Source organism: Sinocyclocheilus grahami, unplaced genomic scaffold (genome assembly GCF_001515645.1).
Source record: "Sinocyclocheilus grahami isolate Dianchi unplaced genomic scaffold, SAMN03320097.WGS_v1.1 scaffold997.1, whole genome shotgun sequence".
Lineage (NCBI taxonomy): Eukaryota > Metazoa > Chordata > Actinopteri > Cypriniformes > Cyprinidae > Sinocyclocheilus > Sinocyclocheilus grahami.
The window spans coordinates 561,173-574,344 of NW_015506176.1; the positions used below are offsets into that span (position 1 = coordinate 561,173).

At 36.4% G+C, this 13,172-nt stretch overlaps 1 protein-coding gene across 1 annotated transcript in view; it reads right to left on the reverse strand.

Moving 5' to 3' along the window:
* LOC107565376 (copine-7-like) overlaps window positions 1-13,172 on the reverse strand; it is a gene marked incomplete at its 5' end in the record, with an annotated part of 45,704 nt that overhangs the window by 8,959 nt on the left and 23,573 nt on the right. Inside the window, 3 exons of the mRNA XM_016250591.1 lie at window positions 1,816-1,949; window positions 4,355-4,406; window positions 6,051-6,105. Of these exons, the coding sequence (XP_016106077.1) occupies window positions 1,816-1,949; window positions 4,355-4,406; window positions 6,051-6,105 (241 nt within the window). The remainder of the gene's footprint in view (window positions 1-1,815; window positions 1,950-4,354; window positions 4,407-6,050; window positions 6,106-13,172) is intronic.

Genomic DNA, 13,172 nt, shown 5'->3' on the forward strand with positions numbered 1-13,172 from the left:
GGCCGGCCTACTCTCACGTTGCCCTGAGACCTCGGCCTGGATACGTGCCCAAGGTTCCCACCACACCCTTTCGCGATCTGGTGGTGAACCTGCAAGCAATGATTGGAGTAGTGCTTTCTTTCCTGCAAGAAAGGTTGGAGCGTAGGCTGTCACCCCCCACCTTGAAACACCTGGTTGAGTATCCTCCAGCACCCCTGGCAGTCAGACTGGGATGGAGCAGTCTGACGCCAGGCCCAGTATCAGTGTTAACTTGCCCGGGTTTCCGGTCAGCCCCTTTACTGGGCTAGGTGTCCATATGGCTTGATTCCCTGTGGGCGATCCCATATGTGTATTCTTCCACCGTAAAGTTTCCCTCTCAGTGAACCTATGTCTTCCCTGACAGACCACTCTGTCCGTCTCTGCTGGCAGCCATTCCTCCCTAATCCTAGGTAGGACCTGCCTCAGAGACCCATTCTATATGTAGTACTGCCCCAGGCCTGGGTCAGTCCATATCAGTGTCTCCACATGATACCTCCCTACGGGCAGGATGTGGTCTCTGTAGCACCCTTCTCCGGAAGGCTCACTTCCCCTTCGTTACTGACAAGCTGTAAACAACAAACAGAAAAGGCATGAAGCACCTTTCATGAAGGTCGAAATCCCTTCTCTTAAGAAAAAAATTTAAATCATAGGAACAGTGGCTTGGCTATCTCCAGCTGCGATGTACTCACCTTTTGGGCCCTGCGGGCGCAAAGCTCAGTGAATTTGCGCTGGGGCATTGGGAAGGTTACGAACTTTGCGTAGCATTTGTCTGACATGCGGCTGCTTGTCAATATTTGCAGTGCTACAGGGTTGTGACAGGGTTCAGGTTGTGGCCCTTTCCATGGACCCCCTATGTCGTCACGACATAACTCGTAGTGACCGACAAATAGGGAACATCTTGGTTACGTACATAACCCTCATTCCCTGATGGAGGGAACGGAGACGTTATGTCCCCCTGCCACAACCTCGAACCATCGCTGGTTGCCAGGGACAAGTTCTCGGCTCTTCAGCATAAAACCTGAAGAGTGGATGCACCTGTCGCCTATTTATACCCGTATGCACAGGGAGTGGCTCAGGTATGCAAAATCCACTAGCCAAATTTCATTGGCATTTTCTCTTAAAGTCAGAGAGAATTGGGGCTCCCAAGTGAACCCCCCTATGTCATCACAACATAACGTCTCCGTTCCCTCCATCAGGGAACGAGGGTTACATACGTAACCGAGACGTTCCATCTAAAATATGGTTAAAATTTAGTTTCAGATTTAAACCCTGCCTACATTTAAATATTATAGTAGATATATTCACTTTGAAGTGGAAAGTCTTGATAAAAAAAAAAATTCAACGATTTTTTTTACATTTCAAATAGTAAAAAATAAAAAGATTAATTTGTTTATTTATTTATAATACATTTTTATGTTATTTATAGCTACAAAAATCTAATTTGCTGCTTACTGATAGCAAGTAAGGTTGTTGTTGTAGTAATTACGTTTAGGTATGTTATAACCTGGCACTTATCCAGACACATGATGTAAAATGCACTTTCTACATTTTAAAGTATATGAATAACATTGGTGGAGAAACACTGTACAGTCTCAGTGAAGTATACCAGATCATGATAGTCAGCTGTATCTTCCACAACATAGAATCCACTGAGGAATTTCCCCATGCAAATAGTCAACAGAAACCTTTTGTGGCCGTGTTTCCGCCAATACCTGATTGCCTAATTCCTTTGTGTTTATTTTTAATGAATTTCCCCTTCAGTGCTGTGCCATAAACAGAAACTTTAAAGCAACTCACAGAAGCGTCTTTGATGGGTTCTTTCCCAGCCGCCAGCTTAGCTATTCTGTTGATGATGGGAGCCACATTAGTGGGACCGTAGAGCTGGATCTTGGGCAGGCAGTTTTGGTAGGCTTCCACGACCCCCTGGATCTCTGATCAAAGGGAGAGGGGACAAGGCTATCACTTCGGTTCTGGAGGCTTATTTGTATTTCTCTCTCTGTCTCGAAAGGCTTCTGAGAGCAGTACTGAAGTATTGGCAGCAAAAGCAACAGATTCTGGGATCAAGAGACTGACTTGGAACTCTCCATCTTCTGCAGAAACGTGAAAGGACTGAAGCAAGCATGAGATTTGCCACAGTCTTCACACATTCTCTTTGAGTGTTAAAGGAACTGTTCACCCAGAAATTAAATTCTTTTTAATACGTGACTGGGTCATTATTTACTCACCCTCATCCTGTTCCAAAACCATATGACTTTACTTGAAGCCTTTATGTATAATGCATTATAAAGGTATTCATAATGTATTTTACAATGCATTATAGCTTTTCACAAATAATTGTAACCAAAGTTAAATGCATAATATTTGCAGATTCCTTGTTACATCTGAATTTGGTTGTTTGTCATGTGCATTATGCATTATACTTTCTAAAGATGTAACAATGAATAGATAAGTATATTATAATGCATTATAACTGTGGTTACAAATATTCTAAATATTCTAGATCATACAATGAATTATAAGGTACATCATATAAATAAAACATGTTATAATCATTTTAACCAAAGTAAAATGCATAATAATATTAGTAGATTCCTTGTTACATCTGAAACTGGTTGTTATGTGCATCACGCATTATACTTTCTAAAGGTATAACAATGAATAGATAAGTATTGTAATGTATTATAACTGTGGTTACAAATATTCATGATCATAAAATGAATTACAAGGTGCATTACATAAACAGTGCATTCAAAAACAATGAAAAAAAAATTATAATAATTGTAACCAAAGTTAAATACATAATAACATTAGCAGATTCCTTGTTGTATCTGAAATTGGTTGTTTGTCATGTGCATTATGCATTATATTTTCTAAAGGTGAAACAATGAATAGATAAGTATTATAATGTATTATAACTGCATTACACAGTGCATTAAAAAAGCGTTTATAATGCATTGTATAGAAAGGCTTTAAGTAGAAGTGTCACTAACTTTTCTTCGTCTGTGAAACACAAATGCAGAAATGTTGAAGAATGTTCTATTCACTCTATTCCATATTAAAACAGTAACTGGAGTCTGAGTTGTTTAGCTCCAATATAACATGAGCATTATAAATCTTCAGAAACAATATAGTATGTGTGACTTACAGTCTAAAAAACAGCCTAAACCCCACTAAAATATCCAGTTTAAACTGGTGTGTTTGTGTTTTTAAGCATGGCAGCTGGCAGGTGATCACCTGGTCGAACAACTACCATGTTCCAAAAACCAGCTTAACTACCTTGAGCTGGTATAGCCAACTGGTTTGTTGCTAGTCCAAGATGGTCAACCAGCTTGTACCAGCAAATGAGTAGCGTAGACTAACCAGCTACCAGCTTCCAAACACAGTTAGGAGCTTAAACTAGATTCTCCAGCCATCTCATTCACACTTATGCCTTTCGACAGATTTACTGTGAATTGATTGGTCTGGTGACGGCAGGTTTGATATCGTCATTGATGTCACCATAACATTGACATCAAACCTGACTCAGCCTTAAAGGCACGTAATATTTGAATGGATGTTGACAGTAAAGGGCGAGATTTTCTGTAAATAGAACATATTTGGATCTGTTCTTCACACAAAGATGGCTTCAGGAGAAAGTGGTCCACAAGTCATATGGAATCGCTTTTAGGAAACGTTTAAAGTTCTTTTTTGAAAAGAATGGCCATTCCTCAAGATTTCTCCTTTTGTGTTCCACAGAAGAAAGAAAGTCATATAAAGTTTAAAACATCGGTGAGGGTAAAAGTAAATGATGACAGACTTTTATTTGTGAGTGAACTTTTCCTATAACTGTGACTAAAGCTTCAAAAAAACTGAGTGTCTCTGTTCCGTTCCCATGAGATGTTCCCTCACTTACTAACATACAAAGTGCTTGTCGCTCTCACCTTCACATTCATCATCCTCCGGGTTGAAATTGATGGCAAAGTCATGAGACACCTGTAGTTTGGAGAAGAAAAACACACAGTAAGGCTTTGTTTATCCAGCTTCAGCTTGTTTAGCATGCTAATACACACCAGTTTTCTGGTTAAAAACCTAATTCAAGGTCATAAATCCTGCTGTTAAAGGAAGGCAATAAATTATGCTGTGAAACATTTGCATGTTTCTAAGAAAAATACTTTCTGCAACACTATGCATGAAATGACCCATCGGTGAGGGTAAAAGTAAATGATGACAGACTTTTATTTGTGAGTGAACTTTTCCTATAACTGTGACTAAAGCTTCAAAAAAACTGAGTGTCTCTGTTCCGTTCCCATGAGATGTTCCCTCACTTACTAACATACAAAGTGCTTGTCGCTCTCACCTTCACATTCATCATCCTCCGGGTTGAAATTGATGGCAAAGTCATGAGACACCTGTAGTTTGGAGAAGAAAAACACACAGTAAGGCTTTGTTTATCCAGCTTCAGCTTGTTTAGCATGCTAATACACACCAGTTTTCTGGTTAAAAACCTAATTCAAGGTCATAAATCCTGCTGTTAAAGGAAGGCAATAAATCATGCTGTGAAACATTTGCATGTTTCTAAGAAAAATACTTTCTGCAACACTATGCATGAAATGACCTGATGATGATGCTAAAACAAAATAGCATCCTCCCAACAGATTTTCCATTGTAAGCAACAACCACTGTGGGCCCGCTCTGGTACTTTTGTAGCACACATTTCATTGCAATTGATTTTCTTTTGTTGACACAGACATTCTGAATATAATTATAATTATTATATTTCGTTGAAAAGGAAATAGAGCTCAGCTAGTGCACTGCAATCTGCCTGAACAAACAGAGCATAAAAGGACAGTTTACTGCAAGCTGTTATTATTTTAATTCTTTAAGAATAGCCCTTTTTCTGTAAAGGTTGTTGTTTCATGAGAGTCTGTAAATAAAATTAATAAAGTTATGACTTTGCATATTTGAGATACACTGTGCCAGAGACTGTGGTTTGCTGATCCGACTGGTCTACCAAATATAAAAGATGGTAGATACTTCCACATTTAGAAATTCTATACAGACAACCCTTTTGAAAAAGAAGTGCACTTAATTGTATTGAATGTATATATATATATATATATATATATATATGTGTGTGTGTGTGTGTGTGTGTGTGTGTCTGTGTGTCTGTGTGTGTGTGTTCGCATATAACAATCTTAATGAAGTTAAAGGCCACTTAAGTGTACTTAAAGAAAGAACACTTTAATGACTGTAACCCAATTAAGTACATAATTCATGTCAAATTAAAGGTTTTACTTTAAAGTACATTTTTAATAATTTGTTTTAATAATCTTTTGCCATGCTTTAAATTTGACTTGCATATTAAAGCACATGTAAAGTACTTGATTGTAATTTTAATGTACTTCAATATTACATTTATTACTATGTACCAAATTGCAACGGCATCATTACAAATGTGTAAATACAAATATATTTAAATACATGACCCACACATTTCAATATAAATTACATTAAAGTGTATTTTAGTTTACCATTAATGCTTGTCAGTACATTCACCAGTACACAATCAAGTAAACAATAGAAGGAATTACGAAATTACATAAAGATGTACTTAAGTACAAAAGCACTCTTAAGCATTTAATATGAATTTAGACTGTATTACACTCTTATTTAATTAAATGCAATTCACATGGAATTAAGTCTCCAAAAACAATATATCCAGTTTGAAACAATACACACTCATATATTCTTTTAAAGTATATTATTTCTGTAAGAAGTACTCTTTTTAAAAGTATGCTAAATGATACTTCTTTTTTCACAAGCGGTTGTATTCACTGTGTATCTGTTCATTCTTCTCACACAGACTTTAGTATGCACTGCAAATGTACTAACAAGCATGTATGCACTAAAATATACTTTAATGTCAGTTCTGTTGAGACTTTTAAGCCATGTGTGTAAATATACTTGCAATTTAGTTGAACATGTGTACTACTATTTTTCTTACAAGGGAGCACACGTGAATCTACATAAAGTATATAAAAATGGTCTTTTACCTCATAATTAGGTGGAATTCTTGCCCCAAAGCCCAAAGCAGAGAATCGTTTGTCACTGGGATCAGATAAACACATTCATTAGTAAATAAAACAACACATTGGGAAAAGAGATTAAAGAAATAAAAATAAAAATAAAAACACCTACAAAAAAGGGCAAAACAGCAAATAATGTAAACACCTCATAAATTGGCAATATTTCCTTATTAAAGTGTTTTACCATCATTTGAACTTAATACAGCTTCCAGCCTAATTAAAATAGATTTAGAATAATTTTGAATTGTCTCCAGTTGAATATTGTCTATAAAAACATCTGCCAGTTTAGAGATGCTTAAATTAATAGTCATAATTGTAAAGTCTGTTGCTATTAACACACCAAACAGTTGGGCTGTAAAGGTTACAAACGCTCCTGTTAAACAGGCTCTCATGAGTTGAAACTTTTTGAAAATATATTTCACCCACGGCTTGAACTAAACACATACTATATAGACAATGAAAACACATTTACATTTACTCACCATCAAGTCGTTCCAAACTTGTATAAGTTTCTTTCTTCTGCTGAACACAAAGATATTTTGAAGAATGTTGGTAAGTCAACAGTTACCAGCAACTGTTCAGTTACTATAATTCTTCAAAATATCTTTGTTTGTGTTCAGCAGAATGCTGGGAACCAAACAGTTGTTGGCCATTGAATTTTATAGGATGGAAAAAATTACTATAGAATTCAATAGCTATAACAGCAACTGTTTGGTTACCAGCAGTCTTCAAAAAAATCTTCTTTTGTGTTCAGCAGAAGAAAGAAACTTATGCAAGTTTGGAACAACCTGAGGGTGAGTAAATTATAAAATTTTCATTTTCGGGGGAACTATCCCTTTAACCCCTACAGTAATGGATTTTTACATTATTTTGTCCAAACTCTGTATGTGCAACTCTTAGGTCCTTTCTCAAATATTTCATTCATCCAAACCCTTCCACATAATCACACACACAGGGCTTAGTATCAAGAAATACCCCACCACCAGCATAACAAGTCTCAAATATCAATACGGCACTAGGGTGAACATGGTGTACTGCTGAGGCCAGAGGTGTGTGTAAGATCATCATATATATGGAGAGTGTTGGAGGGATGAAAGAGACTCCAGAGGGAGAGGGGAAGGCACAGACACAGCAGGACAGCAGATCCACACAGCTGATCACTCAACAGGCGACAACTCACAGCCGTGTGGCGGAGAGAGGAAGGGTATCATGGGGTCAGAAGCAAAGAGGCGTGCAGTAGAGAGCTGAGACATGAGAAACACGATAACCACAGGCACAGAGCTTGTCTTTCACTTGCTAATGAAAGCTAGATGAGGTAGCACCATTCTGATAGCTGTCACCAGAGGCCACTAATGCCGGCCAATCAATGCCACTTTCTTTCGCTCCAAAATCTGAGGTGTGACTTGAAGGAATTGCAGTTGAGCCAAGTGTGTGTATCTTTTCGCAAATAGCATTAATGAACAAAGCTAGTGCAATAATCCACTAAACTGAATGTGCAGAACTTTTATTCACAGCAAGGTCATTCCTCATTCAGAACTGAATTGAGAACATTATTTAAATTCCAAATCAGTTGCTGAATCTGAGTAGAATTTAAAGTGAGGTAGCAAACAGGAAGCAGAATAGCGAATTGAATATGAATGTAAGTATTTAATTAAAAGTAAATTAAGAATGAAAATGAATTAAAATTTCATAGAATTCCATATGACTAATGTTTAACTAAGAAAGACAAACTTTGAATGCTTGACAAAGTCTTGTTTAAAAAAAATGTAAAAGTTCTAAAAGTCTTTGAAGTTTAAAGATTTTATAGGCCCAAAGAAGAGAAGACTGATAAGAAAGATAGATTTTTATTTAGTATTTCATCAAATAAATTATCCTTTGTGAACCAGGGTGCAACAACAAAATTTCCCAGAATGCATTATGCATACATTTTTTTGCATTAAAGGTGGGGTAAGCGATTTTTCAAAAACGCTTTAGAAAACTGATTCAGGCCGAATAGCAAAACAAACTTGTAGCCAATCAGCAGTAAGGGGCGTGTCTACTCATGATGTGGAGGAGAGAGCGCTTAGTGCACAGGACTGACATTAGCAGAGCGAGCGACAGAAAGATACACTGTAAAAAAAATTCAGTAAAATTTACGGTAAAAAAACGGCAGCTGTGTTTGCCAGAATTTTACCGTAAAAAAATACGGTAGCAACGTTTTAGGTTTTAACTTAAATTTACAGTTAAATACCATAATTTCATTAACTGATATAATGTTAATATACCAACCTATTGAAGTACTGAAATACGTTTTGTACCTTTGTAATACACTGATAATTGTAATACCAAATGCTGGGGGTGATGAGAAACTCTCATGATGAACCAAAGCCCATCACAAGCAGCTTTTAACTAATAAAAGAATAGAAGGTTCACAGTGTCATTCACACAAACGCTAAATACCATCATGGTAACACACATGAAACTGAAATAATGCAATAAACATTCATTTAACACACAAACCTAATATACAAAACTGATAAGAAAAACTAAGAAGAAACATAGTTATTTCAACAAAAAAACATAACATTTTAAATGTAATGCAGGGAATTCTGGGAATGTTAAATTAATGTCCAATACAGTTTTTCACTGTATGTAGTAGGGGAATTTAGGTATTTACTGTAGCATTGTTACAGTCTTTTACCGTTAAATTCACGGTAATTTTTTACAGTGTAGAGATGACGGATAAAAAACAAAAGAGGAAAACATCTACAGAACAAAAGAAGGCTTAAGGCAAGAAGTAGGACCCGTGTAAATATTGGATCAGCTTTCCAGCGCTGGAGAGAACTCAAGAAGCGGAAGGCCTGCGATCGGACGCCGAGGTTGCTTTGTTTCTTCTCGATAGGTGAGTAACACAGTGTCTGCACCACAAGAGCTAAAGTATGTCTACACTGGACAAAGTGACAGTTGAAAATCATTTGAAATTTGTGTCAATATGTCATAAATAGAATGCAGCAGCAGTTTTCTGTTGGGGATTTGTCATGCCGCGCCGCATCCAGTGTAGACCATAGATATGTATATATATCTATGGTGTAGACAGCATCACTGATTATAATGAGTTCTATAGTATTTTGTCGCGCCGTGCCACTCGCGTCCAGTGTAGACACGGTGTAACATTGGTTTTGCTTTGTTTCACAGAACTAATCGTTGTCTGGGTTGCGTACATATGTGTGGGGCAGAGCTATCAAATTAGGGGCGAGACCCTTTTGGGGTAGGGGCGTGTTTGTTTTGGTGATTTCAAATGTCAAAATTGGCTACCAGAAATCTCTTACCCCACCTTTAAGTAAATGTATAATCTTTATGTATAATGCATTATAAATACTGTATTACATATAAAGGCTTTAAAGTTACCTAATAAACTAACTAAAATAAAATATTTAAAAAATTTACATTTATTTTACTTCAGCTAGTTTCTAGTTCTAAGGCAACATTTCTCGTTTTTAGTTAGTTTACATACTAAAATAATTTTAAAAAGCCTAATCAAAAAACTAAAACTTACAAAAAAAACATAAAACTATTACACATTTTAACTAATCAAAAAAATACTAACATTTAAACTAAAATTACAATGAAAACTAAAATATATTTTAAAAATCTTAAACGTTTAAAATATTAACAAAAACTATAAAAGTATATCAATAATACAAAAACACTGACAGAGACATGTGAAACCCACAGTTTCTAAAACGGCCAGAAATGAAACATTATCAAATAAACCATACTCACTACCAATCCTCACAGCAGATCCCGTGACTCTTAAGCATATGGATTATCAATGCAATCTGTCTAAAAAAAAAACATCCTACTCGCTTTCCTGCGATTGGACAGAACTCTGGACCCATGTGTTGCTCAGCTGATTCTCCTCACATTAACATGTTTGGTTGCCTGAAGACATCATGCTGTGACAGCTATAGAGAATGTTCCTTCAAGCTGATCCACGAAGAGACACTAATCACTGACATAATGTAATCACCATCTCCATAATCACATTTTAGCTAAAGTTAACGAGAGCTATTTGGCTGTGATAATTTGTTTAACATAGTGAAGAAAAGAGTGATTACTGAGATACGCCCATGAGAAGATAACATGGAGACAAATATTACAGCTGTTCTATCCTTCTTCAATTCTCGACTTCCAGTCATTTCAGGCACAACTAAATCCAAACAAGATTGCCAAAATCTGTACATTTTTAAAGGCATCAACAACTTTAAGAAGAGCTTTTTACAACTTGCTGGATAATGGCACGCAAATCATATTTACATGGAAAATACACTTAAAAGGGTCATACTACGAAATAGGCACATTTAAAAAGGTGATTTTCATAGTAAATTGTCCACTTTTTGGATGATTGAAAGAAAGATTATGGCCCTATTTTAACGATGTAGCACGTGGCGCAGGTGCACTTAGGGCATGTCTGAATCCACTTCTGCTAGTTTAATGACAGAAAAACCCTTGTCTAACCCTGCGTCTCAATGTTCATACTATCCATCCTAAATAGTATGTGAGATTAGAATAAGTGTGGATATGAATATGCCAAAAGTCCCCGGATGGTCTACTATTTCAGGTCGATTTTTGAAGTGTGGATCCGTGCACACTCTAATGGCTAATATTGCCCACAATCCACTGAGCTTTGGTGAAGGACTCTGTCCAGAACTACAAACACAAATAAAACACGTTAAAGAACTACAAACATGGCGGATGTGCGCGACCGGCGGTTAGGTAGAGAGGCTTAGAAAAAGGGGTTTGAGTTACTAATATTCAACATTTAACCTGGTAAAAAATATTTATTTAATATTATCTGTGTTATATTTCATCTGCAACAGCAATGTCAACTTTTATAAATATCCGGTTGGTCGTTAACTTTTAAATGCATCATTATGCATAAAATATGAGCAGAGTTCTCGGCATGAAAGACCCACGACTGGCAGATCAATGTGCTACTTCTTTTCTCTCCAATATGGTAGGAAGTTAAATGAAATGCAATGTGGAGGATGCTAACTGTGACAAGATGATTGACAGGCCAGTTTACAGAGACAGGGTGCGTGTATCTATGCGACAGAGCGTCCGTTAAAGACACAGTTGTGTAACGTGATAGTATGTCCCAAAGCTTGCCTACTCTTCTACTACACACTCAAAACTGTGTACTTTTTCTTCACCAAAAGAGTACATACGTAGGGCGTAGTATAAGTAGGCACATTGAGACGCAGCATAAAAGTGTTGTACCTATTCTCTTAATGAGTCATGGGTGTGTTTTGGGCGTAACGTGCAATAAACCAATCAGAGTCTCATCTCCTTTTCCCTTTAAAAGCCAGTTGCGCTGCACCATGGCAGATTCGCTATTTACATGGCGGAATTTGCAAGAACAAAGACTGAACGCTCCTCCAGAGTGGAAACGGAGCTGCTCATGTGCGAGGTAGAAGCGTACACAATAATAATCTTTTACATTGTAATCCATTCATTTTTAATATTTGGCATGTTTGTGTGATGCTGCACGTCCCTGTGTAATAGACAGAGTGTATGTGCATTGTGGACCCACCGCCTATAGGCGCATATTACTAACAGGCTCTTTAAATAACAACGAAAATACAGTAGTGCGCCATTGACTTTAGACCAGGTTTTGGTTGGTCAGTCGTTTTCAGCTGCCTCAAAATAGCAACACGCCAACAATACGCCTGAACACGCCTCGTTTTCAGACTAGCACGCCCATAAGTGAACAGATGGGCACAAATGCATTTGCTAAGCATTCTACCAAAAACCCAAAAAGCAGAAAATCCAAAACATGGCTACGATTGGTCAAATAGGCAAATTTGTTCTTCATGAGAAGAGGGACATGAGTGTTATTTTTCAAATTCGTTGCTGAAATGGGTCAGCGGGTCTAGGCTTTGGAATTTCAAAATTTTATAAATCTGTTGCTAAGCAACCACAGCCCTAATCAATCCCATGACTGAAACGTAGCCGTAAAGTGTTATTTTAGTATTACAAACATACTATTAAAGTAATTTGCATTAGTTTTTTTATGTATAGGCCTATATAGTTTTTATTAACTTTTAGTTTATTTTAGTAATTCAGCTTAAACTAAACAAAATTAGTTGTCTTGGCAATTATCTAAAATATTTTTTCTAATTCTTTTTTTTGTTTGTTTATTTTATTTCAAGTAATTTTTTTAAGGCTTCAGTTTTATCTAATGATAATAACCCTGATCGGAAATATGTTCATTTTTCACCATACAGTCACAAAGTCACACCTGTACACTTAATTTTAAGAATATAAATTCAAAATATAAATATAAAATCCTTTTCATGCTCCTGAGCCTTCCCTGCACTCCAAAAGATTTTTGTGATGTGCTGAATCCATCAGGATGATTTATATGTATAATACAATGATGCCTGACATGCTAAACATTCACACATCCGTGATTGCGAGGCAAGCTGTTCCGACAACTGTGACTTCTTCCCTCTCTGCCAACTGCTTTGCAAATGAGTAAAAAAAATAATGCATTCTCAGCTTCCCAAATGCATTCAGCTTACTCATAGGCCTCTGTAAAACTGGGTCACAAGAGGTGCATCCATATTGTTCAGTCATATTCCATTTACTTATTTCATTTACTTGCATTCTAAATCTCATTCAGCAACTTGATTTCAAACTTTAGCTTCATTGCAAGTTTCAAATAATCAAATAGGTAGATTCAGCCAACAAATCTCAAACAAATATATGTTGCAAACAGTGAAGCTTAATTAAATATATTTTTCAAATAGAAAATATGTTTAGTTTCAGTTTGAATGTATTTCAGGGGCAAGAAAATACATTTCCAGTTTTACAGTAGCCTACATTTAGGCTAAATACAAATGTGGGTGGCCTACTAGAGATCAAAAGTAGATTTATAATGATTCAATGATGCTTAATATTTTCATATATTGCAATATTGGAGCATTTTAAATGATGTCCTTGCTGAAGTTTATTCAAATGTATTATATGTTCCCATGTTATAGACAACAAATCAAGTTTTTCTTCCAATGAGACATATGCAAATGCATTTTCTTGGACTAAAATATA